This window comes from Mastigoproctus giganteus, chromosome 3, assembly GCF_048544385.1.
Source record: "Mastigoproctus giganteus isolate SK-2022 chromosome 3, ASM4854438v1, whole genome shotgun sequence".
Classification (NCBI taxonomy): Eukaryota; Metazoa; Arthropoda; class Arachnida; order Uropygi; family Thelyphonidae; genus Mastigoproctus; species Mastigoproctus giganteus.
This window is the reverse complement of record NC_143577.1, coordinates 252,274,550-252,299,199: the sequence shown is the minus strand read 5'-3', so window position 1 is coordinate 252,299,199 and position 24,650 is coordinate 252,274,550. Positions and strand designations below refer to the sequence as shown.

The 24,650-nt window shown below is 36.8% G+C and overlaps 1 protein-coding gene across 4 annotated transcripts in view; it reads right to left on the bottom strand.

Annotated features, from left to right (window-relative positions):
- The window catches only part of LOC150089037 (ribosomal protein S6 kinase beta-1-like), a 213,800-nt gene that overhangs the window by 88,326 nt on the left and 100,824 nt on the right, over positions 1-24,650 (bottom strand). For all 4 annotated transcript variants that reach the window (XM_090369789.1, XM_090369788.1, XM_090369787.1 and 1 more), the window contains exons 7-8: positions 5,813-5,913; positions 2,449-2,539 (exon numbers count right to left, since the gene is read on the bottom strand). In XM_090369789.1, coding sequence (XP_090225915.1) covers positions 2,449-2,539; positions 5,813-5,913 — 192 coding nt within the window. The remainder of the gene's footprint in view (positions 1-2,448; positions 2,540-5,812; positions 5,914-24,650) is intronic.

Sequence of the window (24,650 nt, the reverse complement as noted above, 5' to 3'; positions counted from 1 at the left end):
CCTCATTTAGGTCTGTAGCACGTGCAATATCACATGGTCTTTCGTTTCGCTCAAAGCGTTTCACAATTTCATATTTTTTCTCTATCGACAGAGGCGGACTGGCCATAAGCCTTACCAGGGGAAACCCCGGTGGGCCAGAGGCCGGTGTGATTTTGGCCATAAACCATATTATGAGGCCACTATTAATTTTCCCGGGTAAGAATTTTTGACCCAGTCCGCCTCTGTTTATCGATATTTCTTTTCTTTTTCTCTCTGAATCTGCAGTGTCTTCACCAGGACGCTTACTTTTCACACCTTTTAAGTATTTTACTCATTTTTAGGGAATAAAGCAAAATTACAAAACGAGGAGGCACGCTTGATACACATAAGCAAAGCTGAACGCGTGTAGCAACTGAATAAACAACATCGTAAAGGCAGAGATACACTATTAACACCTCACATTTTACTAAAGCACATTTCTAGGGGTTACTACCATAAAACAATAAAAACAATTTCCAGTTGCATTTCTGCTAGTTGGAATCTGTTACTAACTGGTAGTAAACTCGATCTAATTGCATTTGCGATTATACCAACAGCTGGAATTGTGTTGGTTTTTACATTATTATGGTGAAATGTGTTTCCCCTTCACTGAAATAAAAAACATAAATACATTTTCAGAATCTTCTCTTCATTCCTATCGTGTTGCATTCGATTGGGGTGATTCTGCATTCGACTGCTATTTCTTGTAAACACAAAGGCGAATCGTGCATAAGCGAATTCGGTTCGTGTTATATAAGATATCGTTCCCCCATTTATAAATCGTGTATGATCGAATTCGTGTAGTGTAAACACGTGTTATACGAGGACTGACTGTATAGGTCAACTTTAAATTTTGCATCTCTATCTACTCCATAAAGAACTGATTGCCAAATTGCAGGACATTCGTACCTCTAACTCACATATCCATTTTATTACCACTAAAACCAATGCTGATACTGCTAACAACAGAAAAATGGTGCCACCTTCCTTTAAGGAAGTACACATATATGCTCAATAGAGAGAGAGAGAGAGAGAGAGAGAGAGAGAGAGAGAGAGAGAGAGAGCGCATATTTCAATTGTTATTCTCTCTCTCTCTCTCTCTCTCTCTCTCTCTCTCTCTCTCTCTCTCTCTCTCTCTCTCAGAGAATAACAATGAAGTACATTCTAATGAACAAGTGACTAACAACAAATGTACAAAAAAAAAAAAAAAAAAAAAAATTCTTTTGCATTGGAGGATAAAAAAAAATTAACTATTCTTTTTAGGGAATTCACTATGAGGTATGCAAAATCTTTCTCAAATTCCCACACATAATAACAAAAACTGCAGAATTTTATTTTTACAGCCATGGAAGAGCTACGCTGTTTATTACATATAACCTTACATGCCTACTAAAGAGAGTAGCATCCATATATGGAGCTTCCTGTTTAATAATTGAAATTATGTAAAAAGGTGACAATTCTCTTTTTTCATCATTTCCACTTATTCATTTAGGTAAACTTCATAACTTTAAACTACTCTTGCTAATTACAGCCACATAAGCTTGCCATGGGGGACCTATATGAACTGTTGACTAATTTGACTGCTTTAGAACAACAGAAAATATCTGTGTGGATACAGCTTGAAAAATGTATGTTTGATGAGACTATATAAAAACCCAACTCCCAGAGCAGTACAAAAAAAAGATCCTGGTGTTCCCAACAAGAATGCAGAAACAAATTCTGTTGGCAGCTTCACTTTACCATGCAAACTAGTCATGTTCCAAAAAATGTTTGCCATCTCTTGTTTATAAAATAATTGATATTTTATTCATATTTTCATATTTCACACAAATTTCACATGTGAAACATTAATACACCTGCAGTACAAGTTTTAAATTTAAATGTTTTGTTTATATTGCACAAAATTAGTTCCTCAATATTAAAAATGTTTAGCATAGTAACAGCAATTGGTTGAACATGACTATGTGGTCAGAGGGTATTTGTGCAGAACTTCAGCATATTTGCATTCTTTATTAGAAATTTGTTAATATAGTGCTGGTTCATGCTCAAGGTAACAGGGTCTGACACCACCTTGTATTATGTCTATTGTGCAGGTGCTTGGGACACAAATCACCTGACAAGAAATGTCAGGTGATTTATGAGCTAATGCTGACTTCAAATTAATGAAGCCCCAAGAAAACTTGGAAATTAAAAATAACACGAAAATTATACCAGTCTGCAAATTTTGTTGAAAAATTACTCACTCACGAGACAAAAAAATAAAGCACCCATTTGCTTCAGCTGATGCACATATACTTTAAAGTGAGTATGTGATGGTTTGGAGGGTGGGGAGATGAGACATCAAAGGTAATTTTAAATTTTTAGGTAAAAATGTTTATGATTAAATGGAACATACACTGTAAACAAAGTTTTTTTTTTTATTATACTTACATATACTCAATTGTTCCACAAAAGGTATGTGTTTGAGCACCATCCTGAATTGATTCTTTACATAAACCAAAATCTGTCAGTTTTACATGACCTATGTAAATGTTAGTAAATTAATATCATTATAAACAAAGTGAATATTTATTGCAACAATCATAAGTACTAAATAAAAGGGTAATGATCAGGAAAAATAAAGAGTTTTAATGAATGACAGTAAAAAACACAAAACAATAAGTTCTTATAATAAGAATTTTATCAGCCAAAGAAATATAGACATCTAATAAAAAGAAAAAAAGTAAATTGATTACAGACATATCCATATTATATTATAATACCACATACCAATGCACAATATGTCACGTATAAGTATATTATAGTTGACAAGGCATGAATTTTGCTGTCTGTGTACCAAATAAAATAAAATTAATTAATCATAAAATTAAATGGATAAATCTAAATGAAACTAAGACTAGGAAGCATGTGGAGCTGTTGTTGGAACAGATACACAGAAGGGCAACAAAATTTGTGAGAGGAACAAAACTAACTCTTACTAAGAAAGGCTTCAGTTCTGTAAACCACAGTGTGGAAACTAAACACCTTCGAGGAGATCTGATAGAGGTGTTTAAGGCCTTGAATGGATTGAGTAAGCTAAATGCTGATGGCATTCTTCCTCCTTCTCAAACAACACATGAGAGGCATAAATTTAACTTGAAAAGGATGGTTGCAGAATTCATGTGTGGAAATTTTCTTTCAGCCAGCTGACCGTTGAACCAACTTTCATTGGTGCTGTGGAGGTTTGTTTGTTTGTTATTTGGTTTTTTAGGAGCATTAGCAACTATGGCCATATTGCTCCAGGATATGCGGTGGTCATTCCCTGACCTTTCCGCATCCTCCGTATTTGGTGGTGACGGGCTCGAACCCCGGTCTAGCTGTGGAGGTGGGTAGTTACCTGGGATGTGGAATTGCTTTTGCACTGGTGGGAGTCAGCATTCACAATTAATCAAATTTTCTTTAATTTTATGAATAATTTAGTTTACTTTAACTGAAAGTAATTTGGTTCACAGGCAGAAAAATTTGTGTATTGCAAAGTATGACATTAACTGCTGCATAAGCATGCAACAATATAACATTACTCTTTTCTACAAGTCTTGAAGACATGACGAAGTTTTATCTTTGTAATTTATTTTTCATATGGACATAAACACAGTTGATCGTGTAAATCTATATGATTTCCTCCCCTTTTATGTTTGTGACCACCCTTGTTTTTCATTATTTGCTAGGTCCAGATGATGCTTCAGCGTAGTCAACGCTTTTGATCTGTCAGAATTTGATGCCAACAGAATTTGATCTGTTCAGCCTTTGAAGAAGCACCCTACCAGCTAGTAATAAAAACAATGATCTACAGAATGCAGTTACTACCTCACTTCATATGCAAGACTGCAAATTTTGTTACCATGGTATTGACATTTGGTCTGGCAATAACTGCTTTAGGATTACGTAAAAAACAGCAGACACTCATTTCATCATTTGTACAAACAATGGTCTCAAAAAAATCTATGCTGCCTTTTAACAGGTGCCTTTTTTTACCTTACTTATGGAACAACCCTTGTGGTCTCTATTTGTATATTAAATACTTGATGCTAAGGATTAATTGAATGGTTTAAACCTTTAAATGTTGAGCATTCACAATCAATTAAGAATTATAAAACCCTTTAGACAGGGTAATACAATTTGGGATTAAGAACTACGATACATTATTTAATAAACTTAAAGACTGTAGACTCGGCGTTAATGACAATTTATTCTCACTAGATGTTACCTCATTATATACGAATGTAAACGTTGAATACACATTAGATATTATTTGGGATATGTTAAATAAAAACTCGACACCGATTAATTATACGAAGCTACCTATTAAGGAAATTTTTCACTTAATTAAACTGTTAGTTGAGGCTGACTACATCACCTTTCGAGACAAGGTGTACAAACAAATTTTTGGATTACCAATGGGTTTGAGCCTGAGTGGCTTAATGTCAGAGATCTATCTCTCAACGATTGAGCAGATACATTTGACACCTTTTTGAACCCGTATCACATATGGGAGGTATTTAGACGATGTTCTGTTTATTACTGATAGTAATACTATCCAAGACATTTTACATTCGTTTAATAATATTCATTCTAGACTCAAATTTACATTGGAAAGGGAGGATACGGATACCAAGTCATTAAACTTTCTAAATTTCACGCTTACCCGGGACTCGAATAAAATACAATTTAGCATCTATCGAAAACCTACAAACAACGGTATGCTTCTACATGATAATAGCTATCACCCGTTCATCTACAAAAGATCGATTATCTTTAATCAATTTCTTAATGCCTATAAATATTCAACGGCGGATTCTGCTTTGGATTCAGAAATACAAATATTAACTGGCAGATTCTTAAACAGGGGTTATTCCATTACCACAATAAACCGAATTAGGGTACAAGCTAAGGATAAGATACAAAATACTACACCAACCAACAATAGTAATATCAAAAAATACTTTATTTCTGTCCCATATGTTGAACAGTGGCACAAACAGCTTAACAGATTCTTTAAAGATACTGAATTTAAAATTGTAGCTAGGCCAATAGGGAAGTTACACACTATACTGAACAATCGCTCGGTTCTTTCAGCATTCGCAACACAAATTAATGATCTGGTATACAACATTTCTTGCGGTGATTGCAACTCGTCTTATCAAGTTCAACCCGATTTTCTCTTAATATTCGTGTAAATCAACATGAAGCCTCAGTTCGTGCTTCTCGTTCAGCAGCGTCAGAATTAGCCTTTCATGCCATTAATGAAAAACATACTTTTTTATTTAATGAGGCCAAAATACTTAACGTTCAACGTAATTATACGCGACTATTAATTGCAGAAACCGTTGAAATTAAATTACACGAGAATTATGTTAATGTTCGGCGGCCATATTTGATCTCCGATGCGTGGACCTTTACGCGCATGCACGAAGACAAATAATCTCTATTTAAGTATCAGGTTTATAACCCGATTCGGTAATTTTCATTCCTGTGATCACGACATACGGTCAAAAAGCGTTGTCAGCTCCAGGAAGGAAAACCGTTTTGAATATTTTCATTAGATTCTTTTAATTGCATTAATTTGATTTTTAACTGTTTTAATTTGATTATTTAATTATTTATATTTTACTCTAACGTACCGGTAAGTTGTCGATTTTTTCGTTTTAATTTCTGGAGGGTATCATACGGAAGTGTTCTACGCACTATATTGAGGTAAACTCCTCTTATTATTTTACTAATGAAGTTTTAAAATAAAAAATCTTTTTATTTTTACCTTGGGCATCTAAGAGAACATTTTCTGGTTTCAGGTCCCTATAGATAATGCCCTCCTTGTGAAGATGTTCCAAAGCAAGAAGAATCTCTGACAGATAAAAGCTAAAAGAAAATATTAATGCAAAAGATTTAGATTTTACAATGTTGCTATTTAAATACAGTAAAATCACACAAAAATCGTATTTTATTTATTAAGAAAGGTTTAATCACATATTTCTGCAAGCACTGGATCCAGCAGACTACAATCACAATATAATTAAGGCATGTAACCATATAAATCACTGTCTGTATATAGGCAAGAGCAGTCTTTTTGCAGTGTATACACACACACAATACCCATACTAATTTTCAAAAAAGGTTTTTCATACATGTGTAGTGGAACAGTTTATTTATTAATTCTAATAACAGCTAGGCAAATCCATGATATGCTTCATCTTGAGCGGTATAAATATAGAAAATCTACTAGTAACTCACCAAAGAGAGATATAACATTTTATACTATGTGTTATGATTAATATATTTATTGAAACCACCTTTTCTTGGTTGCATTAGACTTATTCTTACTACAACTAGAACCGACAACAAGTTTCGGAAGAATCTTAAAATGATGCCAATTTTGTATTAAGCACATGCATTCTGGTGGTTTTCAACTTTATTGTAGCATTTTAATTAATAAACAACTTAATTATAACATAATATAAAAGATATAAGATTGTTCTCGTTATCTTCTTTCATCTTCTCAACCTTCAGCCCATGTACAGTACTATAGGTTCTAATACCTATTGTGTTTGGGGTTTCATGAAAAAAAAAATTAATAATAATAATAAGATCGTTCTATTTTGCAATATATTCCTTAAAATAAATAGATATGTATTTTTCCTCATTCAATTCCTCATTGCTATTTGCCAAAAAGAATCACAAAAGAACAAAAAATTGCTTAAGAAACCCATGCTACTATTGCTGCAGGAATATTATATTTGCCAATTAATTCTGTTGTATCTGTTAACAGAAACAACAGCAATCTGTTGCCATTGATAGACTTATTTACATTATGCCATGAAAGAAACATCATTGGAACAGTTCTTGACAGGTTTAATATGCATAATGATTTGCAACTTCAGAGATATTTCAGATGACTATTATCCAATAATGTATCTTTACAGAAATATTAAATCAATTAAAAGGTCAAAATTTAGTTTCAGTGCAACTTTTTAATCATCAGCTGAACCTCCAGTATAGAACAAATGAGAAATTTTTTACTGAAAGAATGGATATCATTATTTACCATCATCTCACAGATATTGTACTTGGTTTTCAGAGCTCAATCAAAAAAAGTGTTTAACTTGATGAAGGATTGGTTCAAACAGCAATACAATGCTTAACAATAATCTTTTACCACATGGAGGAAATGTTCTATGGACACAGGAGGCAGAAAACTATAATATATGTAAGAAAAATTCCATACTTTCCCACAGATTCTTAACTGGCTTGAAGACGGGAAATAAGTAAGGTGCTAGGGATGATGGCGGCCACTGTTATCCTCCCAAAACCATCTGGAAACAACAATATCAAGCTGAAATATGATTCCCCTCCTTATCATTTCCAAGGCAGGAAAGGGGGGGGGGGAGAATCAAGCTACTCGTGACCATTTTCATCATGGGATACAAATGGTTAACCAACATCATAAGGCAACTTTTCCGACAACCATATTCTATTCGATGGCTCACGTAATATCTGGAACACAAACCGAAAACCATTACAGAATTGCTCTTGTGGACGTGGGCTCCTTTAGGTTAATACAAAATGTTAATTAAAACTGAGCAGTCTATACACGAATAACTGAAATTTAACATATTCCTTATACTGTTCTAGCATGCAATATAATTATTTTGACATGTGGCAGGAGCCTCTTTTCACAACTATTGCCAACACAGTACATTTATTTTCTTCACTGTATTTGATACACAGCCTAATCACTGCTTTCATCTGTTCACTTGGCTCAAACTATGAGTAATCCATTTTGTCTAAATAAACAGTCAAGCAGTGTATAGAAGAAAAATTTTGATTTATAAACACAGTTATGTGTATATTTAACTACTGGAACTCGGCTGCATTTTAGTATTAGCAAAAAAAAAAAGAAAAAAAAAAAAACCTTCCCATTTCACCCATCCATTCCCTTCAAATGTCTGTCCACATCTTCCTTGAATTAATATAAGCCATCAACTTCCACAGCAACAGATGGAAGTTTGTTCCAGCAATCAACTACCTGCTGGCTAAAGGCAAATTTCCACACATCTATCGACAACTGTCTGTCCTCAATTTCAGTTTAAACCCCCTCAGGTTTGCAATTTGAGCAAGAGGATGAATCCCATTAGCATTAAGCCTGCTCAATCCATTCAAACCTTATACACCTCAATCAGATCACCTCGCATGTGCCTAGTCTCCAGACACTGCAAATTGCAGAATTTAATCCTTTCTTCATAAGAGCACCCCTTGTTCCCCTCACCAGTCTTGTGCCCTTCTCTGTACTCGTTCTAGCAACCCTACATCCTTCCTAAAATGAGGCTTCTAGATCTGTACACAGTACTCAAGGTGTGGCCTGACCATTGCCTTATAAAAGGGGACAATCACCTCCTTATCCCTGCTAGCAAAATTCCTGTATATCATTGACAAGACCCCTAGCATTGGTGTAAACGCAAGTATACATGCACCTGTTCCTATTCTTAGCTACCCTTACACAGCCCAAGTATTCACTTGTTCCGCAATGACACCCTGCAGTCTCTGAAGTCCCCTTAACCTCATTTTCCAGGCTACTGCTCATTTTAATAGAACCAGTGTAAGAATCACTTTCACCTCTGCAAGCAGCTACTTTTGATCTATTAGTCCATATATCCCCCACCCCCAAGGGTAGCAGTTTTCCGAACCACCTAACACTGCCTCTATATCATCAGCAAATATTCTTGCACCATTTCTATTTAAGTGTATCCCATTCCTGTAGAAGCAATCTCTCCAGTTAATGAGCACAGACCAGGCTGAGAAAAATTCTACTCCATGAGCTTTGCACAATCTCTCCAGGGCCGAATTGATCGACAAGGCCCTCATCATATACTCCCTCTATCGTTTCTGGGCAGAATTGTAGACACTTTCAAATTCACCCCTAACTCATGCTTTTTTCTTTTTTTTTCAACATTGACTTGTTAATTAATTATGCACGTCTCCTACTCTTATTTCATTAGTGCCAACGTGTACAACAATATCACCCTTTTGTACCCTTAAAAGATCATATCTGCTCTACAATGTCATCAACCTTTGCCCCTAGCAGACATACCCTGGACTTGTGGCAGAGAAGAAAAATGCACGGGATGCATATAAATTATCAGGCAACACAGAAGCCTATGGTAGATATAAGCTAGTCTGTAATCAAGTCACAAAGGAGGTTAGGCAAGAAAAGGAAGATAATGAGAAATCTTTGGCAAAGGATGCAAAGAAAAACAACAAAGATTTCTTTACTTACGAAAACTCTAGAAGGAAGGGGATGAATCAGATTGGGCCACGTGATATTGATGGTTCAACTGTTGATGATCCTGCTCAGATAGATGACAAACTAAACGAGTATTTTGCATCTACATTCACACATGAGGAATTCTGTAAGGAAGGGGAGGACAGAAGTTTACTAAACTCTAATAGGGAGCCAAATTATTTTGTAATAAAATGAGAGCAAAGTGGAGGAGGAACTGTTGAAGTTAAATATAAGAAAGGCATGGGGTGGATGGGATCTATCCAGTTATATTAAAGGAGATGGCAAAGGAAGTAAGCAAACCCATAGCAAAATTATGAGAGCATCCTTGGACTCAGGGGAAGTACCCACAGTATGGATTTGTGTATAAATGTATTTCCAATTCACAAAGGTGGGATCAAAGGATGACACGAGTAATTAGACCTGTTAGTTTGACTTATTTTCCAGGGAAATTAATGGAGTCACTGGTTGAAGAAGCATTGCAGGATCTTCTAAACAAGACAGCAGTAATAATTCAGACACAGCATGGGTTTGTTAAAGGGAAGTCTTGTCTGACCAATTCGATTGGATACTATGACTGGTCACAAAGGAACTGGATGCCAAAAATAATTTTGATATCATATACTTGGATTTCAGGAAAGCTTTTGATACTGTTGCACATGGAAGACTACTTTACAAATTGGAGCAGTATGGCATTAATGGCAAGTTGCTACAATGGATAAAAGGATGCTTGAGTGGGAGAAAACAGAGTGGTAATCAATGGATACTCTTTGTGGGCTAATGTTATTAGTGGTGTCCCTCAGAGTTCGGTGTTGGGCCCATTATTGTTTTGTATATTTATCAATGATACTGATGAAGGTATATCAAGCTTAATGACAAAGTCTGCAGATGATACAAAGGTTGGCAGGGTTGTTAATAACATTAATGGCAGTATGCTGCTCCAACAGGATCTAGAAAAGTTGAGTAGATGGGCTGAGAGGTGGCAACTGAAGTTTAGCATTGACAAATGTACAGTACTGCATATGGGAAGCAGTAACCCCAGAGTAATGTATCAACTGTGTGGTACTACACTGACAGGGGTAGAGTGAAAAGGACCTGGAGGTAATTGTGCAGGCAGATATGAAGTTTTCTGAGCAGTGCTCTGCAAGAGTAGCTCATGGTGTCTTGTCATTGATATACAGGAATTTTTCTAGCAGGGATAAGGTGATTATCCCCTTGTATAAGGCAGTGCTTCCCAAACTTTTTTGGATCACCATCCCCCCTAAAAAAAAGCCCTCACCAGGGTTTTTTTTTAGCCAACCAATATAAAGTGAAGCTAAATAACTGAAATGAATATTTGTCTGTTTGCCTCCAAAAACGTAAATGCAGCCCTGTATGTATGTGTGTGAATTACAAAGAAAACTATTTACTGCACTTTATTCTTTCTTCGTAAAAAATTACAACTACATAAATAAAGTCAGTTATAGTCACTTAAATTAAGTCATAAAAATTAAAGTTAATTACATAAATAAGTCACGATATTAATGGAAATAGTTAATTATATTTTCATATTTAATGCGATGGATGAGCTTGGTGGAGATTTATTAGCTTATCAATATTAGGTTTAATATCTGTAAGTAGAAGTCGTAAATCGGCACGTTTAACAACATCCAGACAATTTCTTTGTTTTGTCAGCAATTGATATACAGCACTGAAACCGGTTTCGACTAGATATGATGTTGGAAAAGAAATAAGTAATTTTTTACAATTCCCCACAATGCAGGATAATGGTCAGGGATTTTCTTTTGTAACCAAAATTCCTGATACGAATTTTGAAATTTTGGCTTCAGTTCAACTTCATTTTGTAACTCAATCAATTCTTCTTCTACAAAAAGTTCACCATCCTCATTATTTAAAAAAGGATTTATAACCCAATCTGGAATTTTCAAATTAAGGAGATCTTCGAACCTTTCCTGCATATCTCTGTGCAACATTTCTAATTTGAGTTTTCGCCTTAATAAGAGTTACATCTTGTCCTTGTAAATGTAAGTTTATTGAGTTGAATCTAGTAAATAAATCTGCAAGATAAGCAATATCAATTTTCATTTTCTTGAGGTCATTACTAAGGTCGTTGTTCCTATCTTCGAAAAACTCGATAAGAGTATCAAAGAGTCATAAAATCTGTTGAGACAGTTGCCTTTTGACAGCCACCTCGGAGTGAAGTAGCAATCGTTCAAAATCTTCACTGTTTTGATCACAAAGCTTTCGAAATATATGATCATTCAAAGAATGTGCTTTAATTTTGTTTATAGCAGTAATAACAGTTTGTAGAGAATTGTGCAGTTGATCAAGTTTTTTCGCAACGAAATGCTGACGGTGAATGACACAATGAACAGTAATAATATTTGGCACATCATTTTTTAAATAAGCCATAAAACCCTTGTAATGGCCAATCATTGATGGTGCTCCATCCATTGCGCAAGCAAGTACATTTGTAAGTGGAATTTCCCTGTCTTTAAAAATTGGCCCCCCCTGTCGCCCCTTTCATTCCTAATGCCCCCAGGGGGTGATATTGCCCACTTTGAGAAGCACTGGTATAAGGCAATGATCAGGCCACACTAAGTACAGCACATAGGTTTGGAGGGCTCATTTTAGGAAATATGTAGAGCAAAGGGTTGCTGTTACCAAGAAAGGCTTAAGTCCTGCAAATTGCAGCATCTGGAGACTGGCACCTACAAGGCAATCTGATTTGGATTTATAAGGCCTTGAGTGGATTGAGCAAGTTGAATACTGATGGAATTCTTCCTCTTGTTCAGATTACAATTTTGATTGGGCATAGATTCAAATTGAGAAAACACAGTTGTAGAATAGATGTGTGGAAATTTGTGGAAGTAAGTTTAAATAAATTCAAGGCAGAACTGGACAAACTTTTGGAACGAGTGGATCAATGAAATGAGAAGGGTTTTTTTTTTTCCCTTTTGGCTGATGCTGTATATGCTTGCTTTCTTGCATCATGTGCCTCTACTAATGCTAATGTTAATTCTAACATTAAAAGAATCAATTTATTCTTTCTGATAACATTTTTTTCTGAGGTATCAAGTTTACTTCTGTTTGTAATGTTTTCGAATTCACTTTATAGTATGCGAATGTCATGAAAGGCATGCATTACTTTTTATACCCTCCCCAAACTGTTGGGGAGGGTATAAAAAGGATCATGGTGATCCATCACCATGATCCTGGCACTAAACAAACATCAAAACAATGGAAGCATGCAGAATCACCACCCCCCCAAAAAGGCAAGGGGATTCTGTCAGATTTTTTTGGGACAGCATGGTGTAATACCTAACAGGTTACTCTCAAACGGGCTTTACTTACTATATGGCAGTGTTATTCCAACCTCCTCATAAAACTACATGCTACTATAAAAAAGGGGGGGAGGGAGGGAGCTGTCAAAAGATGTGTGCCTGCTCCACGATAATGACCCTGCACATTCTTTGCATGTTGCAGTGAGGTGTGCTTACAAATGTAGGTTTGGAATGTCACTACATCCTTATTGGTACCTCAGATTTTTTCACCTGGCACCTCAGATTTTTTCCTCTTTCCTGCCCTGAAGTCCTTACTGTGTGGAAGACATTTTACTAATGATGATGAGGTGAATTCTGCTAGAAGTCAGGACTTCTACAAAACCAGCCCATGGAAGTGTATTGAGAGGTGAGAAAACGTGCAATACATGGTGTTTGTTTAAACCTTCTATCACAATTACTTCTGGATGAATACAAATGTTTAAAATAGTTTGGACTTCTGGTAATGACTGTATTTTTTATGAAACCTATAGTTTTATATATATTAATGTGCAGTTTTTTTTAGTAAACTAGCCCTTCTGACAATTTTTTTCATCAGTAGTCACTCTGTTTCCAATATTAATAAAGTAAAAAAAAAAAAAAAAAAAAAACAATAATACACTAAAGATAATTAATTAATGATTATTGTGATATCAATTAAAGCAGATATAATATTGTCATAGAAAATCAAATGTTTACAACTAATAGCACTACGTACACAAAATATGAAACAAGTAGATTAATTAAGTATTATGTAATAAATGTAAACATCCTTCCCTGTCCAAAACAAAATTAAAACAGGTTTTTAAAATGAATGAGCATTTATGATATAAGTTCTCCCTCTCTTCCCCTCTCAACTCACAGATGCTTAATCATTTATCACTGGCCCAACTTTCACATATACATTTATAAGCATACAGGTGCATCTGATTAATACTCTTAGAGAAAATTATCCATGTTATTTTTTATGCTACAATTACAGAATGGCAAAATTTTGCTTAAGTGCAGTTATCAAACTTTCACCTTTCACCAAAGGCCTATAATAGGATACAAAAGAATTGTGCAGTTTTACTTATATAGTCAAAATACAGTCTTATATCTAGGCTGTATTTTGACTGCTTAAGTTATTTTGAATGTGAAAAGTAGATGTACACTTCCCTAAAAGAGTGTAAATTCTCCTAACAGTTGTAAATATTTTGGCAATGCCAGTAGTGATGTCTGAAATAAGGCAAAATGAGTGAACATTGATGATTGTTTTTAATTAAACAAGTCTGCAAAGGTTTTGAATTTCATTTTGAACATTTAGGCATTAAGAGGAGAATTTTATTAGAAGACTGTATTAGGTGGTCAGCTTTTTTAAAAATGTGAAATTCAGAGAAGCAGTTCATTTATTGGCAATTAAATGCAAAATCATGAACCTTACGATACGGTGGCTTTTGGAGTACCAGAAAATATCCACAATGGCAAAATGAAAGGCAAGAGATATTCCAAAAGAAAAGTCTAGTAAAATCCTATATGCATGTTTAAGTGGGTAGTATGATGGAAGTTGTGAACTTCAAGTATGTAAAACGAAATGCATATTGTAAAATTATGCATCACTTACATAAGATTTGGAAATTGTTCATGATGTGCTAAAAAATATGAATTATGGGTTCAGGACTGAAAAGGTACCCCCAAATACAAACCAAGGTGGGATGGGGGCTCAGTTCAGGCAAGTAGACCTCCTCCTCGCTGTCTCCCCACCCCAGAACATTGACTCTTGTACCTGGGAGAGTTTAAAAAGTGTTACCTGAACATCAAACCGGAGTGACCAAGTTTTGCAATTACACCTTCAATACTTTTATCAATGAAGAGCGAGCAAACTCCTGGAGAATGTTGTTGTTATTTGGTTTTTTAGGAGCATTAGCAACTAAGGCCATATTGCTCCGGGAATATGCAGTGGTCATTCCCTGACCTTTCTGCATCCTCCGTATATGGTGGTGACAGGCTTGAACTGCAGTCTAATCAAGAAGCGTGTGCTACGCACTGCTGCTCCTTCCCACCTGGCTACGGAGACGCCTCCTGGAGAATGGGCTGAAGCTTCCACTGACCTTACTAAAAACATGAGTCAATCTCAAATCCAAAAGGCAACATGAATTATTGACTAAGGGCACCATTCCAGCTGGGAACATCTCAGGTGGTGTCCCAAAAAACACAATCTTCTGGACCCCATTGAAAAGAGGGCAGTAATGGCCACACCTTACAAAGTCTCTCCACACTCCGTCTCATAGACGTTCAATTTTTGCTGCAAACCTTTTTCTAGATACTTTCATGGGCACTTGTTCTGAATTGGGATTCGTAATTCTTCCACTGTTTTCCAAACCAGTCTGTACACATGCCAGAACCAGTGAGAATTCATCTGCCCACCCACCCACCGAAGAAGGGCCAAATAGCCCTGAAACGGCACCAGGGGGAGCCTGATGATGTACGGAGTTTCCAAGAATAGGTAACAACAGCCTTCTCCACTGGGGAAGTGTTGCCTATTTGAGGAATTTGGGTGGTGGTATCCACTGAGAATAAGTAACAACAGTCTTCTCCTTCGGGTGAAGCGTTACTTATTCGAAGTAGTACAATGTCATGGCAACTCGTCGTGAAGGTATTCACAACATGAGATGTAACTTAAACGATGCTGCTATTGCAAATTTGCTAATTTATAATTGGCTGTGTATAAATAATGCAAGTGCACTAAGATATACATTATTGACTTTCTTGTTTCATTTCTTTTCTATATATTTAGGAACAGAATCTTGCAAATAAGTTTGAAGACGCTGATTCTGCAAACTTAAGTTTCACAGCATTTGGACGAAAGTGTTATTACAATACAATACCTATATTTTATTATTAACTGAGACCACATGCAATGAGATAAAAGTTACACAGTAAATTTTACCTCAGGAAAATTTACCCAACGCATGTTTTAACACCCAGGGTCTTGAGATGGATATCATCATCCTTCTCTTTCTTGGTGATTCCCTTCTACCTCTCTTTCTCTCTCTCTCAGGGTAACTCGGGAATTTTTTTTTGGCTGGTGCAGCATAAGCCTCAGGCTTCCTTGCACCATATAGCTAATAATAATATCCCCAAAGAAAAAGATGCCTTCATGGCCTTTTCCGAACCATGACATCACATCATAATGTAGACATCTTATTTCAGTAGCATTTACTTCAAACCTACACCATTAACTTTTGTTTAGAAAAGTGCATCCATAAAAAAAATTCTTTATGACACCATGATCATCAAAAAGAGCTTATATCAGTGTAAGTTTACCATAGGTCAGTTACAGATTCACTATATAATGTGGTACAGAGCCACTGACTGGCTCTGTACCACATTATAACATTTGTTATTAACAATGAATTCATAAACAGCTTCCTTCTTTTGGACTTAGGTTGTATTTACTTAATGTTACTGGAGTAAAATGTAACAGAGTGAAAACTCTGTTAACATTTTACTCCAGCTGAAGATATTAAGTTAACATTAAGTTGCAGATGAACTCAACAGTTACTTTGCATCAATATTTACAGAAGAAAAACCCTTTATGTCAATGAGAAATTATGGGAGTGAAGTTGAAAAAAAAATGTAATTAATGATGTTGAAATTTCACATGTTTATTTAATGAAAAAAACTTGAGCCCATAGGCCAGTAAGGCTCCTGGGGTTGATGGCATATACCCTATAATCTTAAGGGAGGTGGCAAGTGAGTGCATTGAACCACTGACGCTAATTATGAGAGCATCACTGGACTCAGGAGTAATTCCCGTTGGATTGGAAAAGTGCCAATGTACCTCTAATACATAAGAGTGGTTCTAAGAGTGAAGTTGTAAATTACCGGCTGGTTAGTCTAACTTCAGAATTAGGGAAAATCATGGAGACAATGATCAAGGGTGGAATTCAGGATCATTTAGATAGAAATGGAATTCTGAAGGATACTCAGCATGTTTTGTAAAGGGAAAATCATGTTTAACCAACAGCTGGACTTAGGAAAAAATTTTGACATTGTTTATTTGGATTTCAGCAAAGGACTTGACTCAGTCTCACGTGAGCAGTTACTTTATAAGCTATATCAGGTTGGAATCACAGAGAAAATCCTTAGATGGATAGCTGGATGGCTTCAGGGCAGGAGGCAGAAGGTTGTGATAAATGGTTATTCCTCAGATTGGGTTGATGTAAGAAGTGGGGTTCCCCAAGGATCAGTATTAGGACCACTGTTTTTAATTTTCATAAATGACATCAATGAAGGGGTAGAGGGCATGATGTATAAATTTGCAGATGATGTAAAGGTTGGTGGAGTAGTTAATGATCGCCGCCAAGCAGAGCTTCTTCATAGTGACCTAGACAGACTTCAGGAATGGTCAGAAAAATGGCAGCTATGCTTCAATCCAGCAAAGTGTGAGATATTGCACCTGGGGAACAATAACCCCAAAATAACTTATACACTTGGCGGAGTTTAACTAAAGCAGGTAGTGGAGGAAAAGGACTTGGGTAGTATGATACGGTCAGACACAAAGTTCTCCAAGCATTGTAGGCCGGTTGCAAGGAAGGCCCACGGTGTCCTATTAATGATTTATTGAACAATTGTGAATAGAGATAAGGACATCATAATCCCATTATATAAGGCTATTGTTACACAATACTGTGTTCAAGTGTGGAGACTGCACCTAAAGAAAGACATTGTATTTCTTGAAAGGGTCCAAAGACGGGTAACTCGTCTGATGAGATTGGCAAAACGGCGTCCATATGAGGAAAGACTTTGAATATGTGGGTTGCGGAACTTAGAGACTAGGCACCTTAGAGGAGACTTGATTGAGGTGTTTAAGATTCTGAGAGGCATAAGCAAAATTAATAAGGATGAAATTTTCACGGTTATAAATGATTCGAGAACAAGGGGCCATAATTTCAAGTTATGGGGAGGGATGTTTAGGCTGAATTGCAGGAAGTTTTACTTTAGCCAGCGAGTTATAAATTACTGGAGTAAGTTACCTACATGGGTGGTAGAGGCCGATAGTTTGGGGAAATTGAAAAGCCAGCTGGATAATTACCTACGGGAAGAGGAAACGTATATTTACTTTTCTCTTATTATTTTATTTATTATTATTATTTTATGATATTTTATTATTATTTTTTTTGGCTGGTGCAGCATAAGCCATAGGCTTCCTTGCACCATGTGGCTACTGCTAATACTCATTGAGTTTACAATTATACACTATTCGGAAATTAAGAATTTCTGCGAAATCCAAATTGAGAATTTAATAAAACTATACATAAAAACTAAGAATATATAAATAGATGCAGATGATATTTTTCACACCAAAAATTAAAATGGGCTTTATTTACAAAAATGAGTTTTTTTATTTTGTGATTTTTTTTAAAATTCACATTGTTTTTGCAATTAATTTTTAACTTTGATAATAACTATAACATAATAATAATGTTGGACAATAAAATCAAAATAAGAACACATCAATATTTTAAAGCAGTACATATATACAAATTACCCATTTTTCAAAATTACATGACAAAATTGCTACTGAAAACCTGTTTATGTGTGTGTGTGTGTGTGTGTGTGTGTGTGTGTGTGTGTGTGTACACAAAAGTGAATAAATCAATTCCAGTAGCTGGCTAACCTAAGCAATAATTTGAGTGGCTGATGATTGACTATAACTTCGATTCTTTATCGGCTTTAGCAACCGTTTGTAGATGATACAAATGGTGGCAGAGTTGTTAATGATAGTAAAGGTAGTATGCTACTGCAACAGGATCAGAAAAGTTAGACAGATGGGCTGAGAAATGGCAACTGAAGTTTAACATTGACAAATGAAAAGTGCTGCATACGGGTAGCAGTAATCCAAAAGAAACATACCGACTGTGTGGTACTACACTCAGGGAGGTGAAGAAGGAAAAAGACCTGGGGTAATTATGCAGTCAGATATGAAGTTCTCTGAGCAGTGCATATGGACTGCCAGAGCAGGTCATGGAGTTTTGTCAATGCTATATAGGAATTTTGCTAGCAGAGACAAGGAAGTGATTATACCTTTGTATAAGGCAATGGTCAGGCCACACCTTGAGTACTGCATTCAGATCTAGAGGCCTCATTTTAGGAAGGATGTAGAGGTGCTTGAGTGAGTACAGAGAAGGGTAACAAGATTGGTGAGAGGAACAAAGGGGTGCACTTACCAAGAGAGGCTTAAATTCTGCAAGTTGCAGCATCTGGAGACTAGGCACCTGCAAGGTGATCTGATTGAGGTGTACAAGGCCTTGAATGGTTTGAGCAGGCTCAATGTTGATGGGATACTTCTGATTGCTCAGATTAAGAACCCGAGGGGGCATAGATTCAAACTAAGGAAAGACAGTTGTAGAATAGATGTTCGGAAGTTTGCCTTTAGCCAGCATGTAGTTGATTGCTGGAACAGACTTGCATCTGTTGTTGTGAAAGTTGATGGCTTAAATAAATTTAAGGCTGAACTGGGCAAACATTTGGAGTGACCAGATGGGTGAAATTGGAAAGTTTTTTTTTTTGCTGACGTGCTATAAGATTGCTTTCCTGCATCACATTCCTCAACTAATGCTAATGCTAACCGAATCATCTCTCTTTAAGAATAAAACTTCTTCCAGTTCAACCTGCATTACATTGTGATGGGTCAACTTGTAATATCCGGGAAGAACTTATACCAGTTCTAGCCTGGCAATTTCTTCAATGCAGAAATCCCTTATCTTTCTAACAAGATTTCTTTTAGAAATCTTGTGAGAAAATAATTACTTTCTTCTACTTTATCTACTGCCACATCTGGGTATTCTATTGACTTGTACATCTGTGTAAACATCATGTCAAAATTTAATTGGGGTTGAAAACAGCAATTAGTTAATTTTATTAAGTCTTTTAATACCGTCAGGAAAGCAAAAAAAAAAAAAAAAACCCATATAAGCATACACCATTCAGTTTTTTGAGGAGTAAAAACAAGACAGAATGAAAATTTAACTGTAATTAAATAAGTAAAAATTAAAATATAACTAACATTATACTGGAAATGACACATATCTTTACTAACAGTGGTCTTTTTATCCAAAAATAATTTCATAAATACCTCATTTCCAATGAACAGTTTCCTGAAGACCAAGCTCATACAGAAAATAAACATGGAAGTGGGTGAGTGCATAATGCTCCTTTTTTTTTTTTTTTTAACCCCAACATGGATTTTTTTTTTACAGTTATATTTTTCCAATTAAAAAAAAATAATAATCAATGATGAAGTATATACTGAGCTCAATATCTAAATTTGCAGAAGGTAAAAGTTGGCAGGGTGGTTAAGAACAGAAACCAAAGCATACTATTAGAATGATACCTAAAAAATTTAGACAGTGGCTGAGAAGTGACAACTGAGATTTAACATTGATAAATGCAAGGTACTGCATAGGGGAGTTTGGGTGGTACTATACTCGAGGACTCTGTAGCCGAGTGGTCAGGAGCGGGAGTACAGTAGCACATGCTCTGAGTAGACCGGTGTTCAAGCCCCTGACTGCTAAATATGGTCGATCTGCCAATCGTAACTGGACCAGCATGCCAGATTATGGTCCCTTTCCCTCAGCATGAATTGTTGAGGTTTCCATCCTGCAGTAGGTTGATAATGGCTGCAGTTTTACACTCGAGGAAATGGAGAACATAGAGGTAATTGTACAGATAAAGTCCTTCAATTGGTGCATTAGCACAGCTCATGTGGTTCTGTCTATAAGATAATGGTTGGGATGCATCTTGAGTACTGCATACACATCTGGATACGGATCTGCTGGAACAGGTACAGAAAACAGCAACAAGATTAGTGAGGGACACTTATGGAGAGACCTGATTGACATGTTTAAGACTTTAACTGGACTGAGTAAACTAAATGCAGATGGTATCCTTAATCTTTTTTGGATGACATGCACAAGGGAACATAAATTTAAATTAAAAAAGGATGGATGCAGGATAGACGTGCAAAAATTAGCTTACAGCCAGAGAATAATTAATTGCTGGAACAAACTTCCATCTGGTGTTGTGGAAGCAGGTAACATGAACAAATTTAAGGACTGGACAAATTGTTAGAGTGGGATGTACACACTCGAATGAGTTAGGGTTGTGGTTTTTTTTTGATGATGGTGTATAGTCTTGCTTCCTTGTATCATTTGTCACTCCTAATGCTGTTATTGACCAGTAAGTAAGTAAAGTTTTGGAATAAAGTTTTGTTATTGATATTAGGAGTAGGAGACCGGCAGAATTACTTAACAAGTACAGGTCACAGTTGAACAAAAGCCGAGAATTAGGGTTGAATTTGAAAGTGTCTGCAATTCTGCCCAGACACGATAGAAGGGAGTATATGATGAGAGCCTTGTAGATCAATTCGGCCCTGGAAAGAATGTGCAAGGCTCAAGGGATAGAATTTTTTTCAGCCTGGACTGTACTTGTTAACAGGAGAGACTGCTTCTATAGGGATGGGATACACTTAAATAGAAAGGGTGCAAGAATATTTGCTGATGCTATCGAGGCAGTGTTAGGTGGGTCGGAAAACTACTGCCTTGGGGGGGATACAAGGACTAATAGTTTAACAGATATCATCTTTTAGGGGCACAAAAGGTGATATAGTTGTACACGTTGGCACTAATGATATTAAGAGTAGGAGACCGGCAGAGTTGCTTAACAAGTACAGGTCACTGTTGAAAAAAAGCCATGAAATAGGGTTGAATTTGAAAGTGTCTGCAATTCTTCCCAGACACGATAGGAGGGAGTATATGATGAGAGCCTTGTCGATCAATTCGGCCCTGGAAAGATTGTGCAAGGCTCAAGGAGTAGAATTTTTTTCAGCCTGGACTGTACTTGTTAACAGGAGAGATTGCTTCTACAGGGATGGGATACACTTAAATAGAAAGGGTGCAAGAATATTTGCTGATGCTATCGAGGCAGTGTTAGGTGGGTCGGAAAACTGCTAGCTTGGGGGGAGACAAAGACGAATAGATTAACAGTAGCCACTGGCAGAGGTGAAAGAGATTCTTGCACTGCTTCTATTGGAATGAGCAGAAGCCTGAAAAACAAGATGCAGGATATTTCAGAGACTGTTGGGACTCATTGCAGTACAAGTAAACACATGGGTTGTGTTAGGGTAGCTAAGAATAGAAATAGGTGCTTATATACTTGCGTGTACACCAATGCTAGGAGTTTAGTAAATAAATTTGACGAATTTGAGGTATTGCTCAAAACATCAAAGGCAGATATTGTTGGGATATCAGAGACGTGGTGTCACACAGATATAAGGAATGCAAAACTGGAATTTGGGGAGTACAACGTCTACAGAAAGGATAGACTGGATAGGAAGGGAGGAGGGGTTATGCTATTAGTTAAGAAATACATAAAATCCAAGGAAGTGAAGCCAGTGGACATTGCTGGACAGTGCAGTGTCGAGTCAGTTTGGTGTGACATAAGCATTGGGAGATCAAAATTGAGAGTAGGAGTGTGCTATAGGCCTAATGACTCTGATGAGTATAATAAGAAACTGTACAGGGAAATAGTGGGCCAGTAAATCAGAGTCTTATAATGGGAGATTTTAATTTCCCAGATATTGACTGGAATTTGGGGGCTGGTCACTCACACACTAGCAAGGCTTTTGTGGATTTATTGGATGATTGTTTTCTACATCAGCATGTTCGGGAGGCAACTAGAGGGAGTAATACTCTTGATTTGATTATCAGCAGTGATTCTTCATGCATTAAGAATCTGCAGATAAATGACCCACTAGGTGGCAGTGATCACAGTGTGCTGAAGTGGGATTTACTCAAAGAGGCATTAGCATTAGCATTAGCAGAGGCATATGATGCAAGAAAGCAAGCTTATTCAGCATCAGCCAAAAAAAAAAAAAAAAAAAACACACCACTCCCATTTCACCCCTCCGTTCGTTCAAAATACCTGTCCAGTTGAGCTTTAAATTTGTTTAGGCTATCAACTTCAACAACAAGTGATGGAAGTCGGTTCCACCAACCAACCACCCGCTGGCCAAAGGCAAATTTCCGCACATCTATCCGACATCCGTCCTTCCTCAATTTGAATTTATGCCCTCTGAGGTGATTATTCTGAGAAAGATGAAGAATCCCATTGGCATTGAGCATGCTCAAACCATTCAAAGCCTTATACACCTCTATCAGATCACCTCGCCGGTGCCTAGTCTCCAGACTCTGTAATTTGCAAAACTTAAGCCTTTCTTCGTAAGAGCAACCCTTTGTTCCATTTACTAATCTTGTTGCCCTTCTCTGTACCCGTTCCAGCAGCTCTACATCCTTCTTGAAATGAGGCCTCCAGACCTGTATACAGTACTCAAGATGTGGCCTTACCATTGCCTTATACAAGGGAATAATCACCTCCTTATCCCTGCTAGAAAAATTCCTGTATATCATTGACAAGACACCATGCGCTACTCTTGCAGCTCGTCTGCACTGCTCAGAGAACTTCATATCTGCCTGCACAATTACCCCCAGGTCCTTTTCATTCTCCACCACTGTCAGTGTAGTACCGCAGAGTTGATACGTTGCTCTGGGGTTACTGTTTCCCATATGCAGCACTTTACATTTGTCGATGTTAAACCTCATTTGCCACCTCTCAGCCCATCTGTTCAACCTTTCCAGATCCTGTTGCAGCAGCATAGCGTCAGTATTGTCCTTAACGACCCTGCCAACCTTTGTATCATCTGCAAACTTGGACATTAAACTTGATATCCCATCATCAATATCATTCATAAACACCGAAAACAACAACGGACCCAACACTGAACCTTGAGGAACTCCACTAATAACATTAGTCCACGTTGAGCAGTGTCCATTGATTACCACTCTCTGTCTTCTGCCACTCAACCATCCCCTTATCCATAGCAGCAATTTGCCTCCAATGCCACACTGCTCCAATTTGTGCAGCAGTCTTCCATGTGCAACAGTATCAAAAGCCTTTCTAAGATCCAAATATATAATATCAAAGTTATTCCCTGCATCCAGTTCTTTTGTGACTACATCATAGTATCCAATCAAATTGGTCAGGCAAGACCTGCCCTTAACAAAACCATGCTGCGTCTGAGCTATAACTGAATTCTTGTCTAGATGATCCTGCAGTGCTTCTTTAACCAGTGCCTCCATTAATTTACCTGGAACAGAAGTTAAACTAACAGGTCTATAATTACTTGTGTCAGCCTTTGATCCTCCTTTGTGAATTGGGGTTACATTTGCACATCTCCAGTCTATGGGCACCTCCCCTGAGTCCAAAGAAGCTCTCATAATTATGGCTAGGGGTTTGCATACTTCCTTTGCTGCCTCCTTTAATATAACTGGATAGATCCCATCCACCCCAGGTGCCTTTTTTATGTTTATCCTCAACAATCTCTCCTCCACTTTCCTCTCAGTTATTACAAAATCATCCAGCTCACTGCCAATGTTTACTTTACCTACATCATTCTCCTACCTGAATAACTCCTCATGCGTGAATGTAGATGCAAAATACTCGTTTAGATTGTTAGCCACCTGAGCAGGATCCTCAACTGTTGAACCATCAATATCCAGTGGACCAATCTGATTCATCCCTTTCCTTTTCGAGTTCAAGTAAGTAAAAAACTCTTTTCTGTTTTTCTTTGCATCCTTTGCCAAGGATTTTTCATAGTCTGCCTTTGCCTGCCTAATCTCCTTTGTGACTTGGTTACAGACCAACTTATATCTATCATAGGCTTCCATGTCACCCATTAATTTGTAAGTATCCCATGCATTTTTCTTCTCTGCCACATGTCTCATTAGTTCATCTGACAACCATTTAGGCCTAAACCTCGAACAATATTTCTTAGTTGGTATGTAAAGCCTGGTAGCCTCCAAGATTAGTTCCTTGAATGCTTCCCATTTTGAGTTTGCTGTTGGTAACATCATCAGTTGGTCCCACTGTATAGAATTTAAATACTGTCTCAGACCATCGTA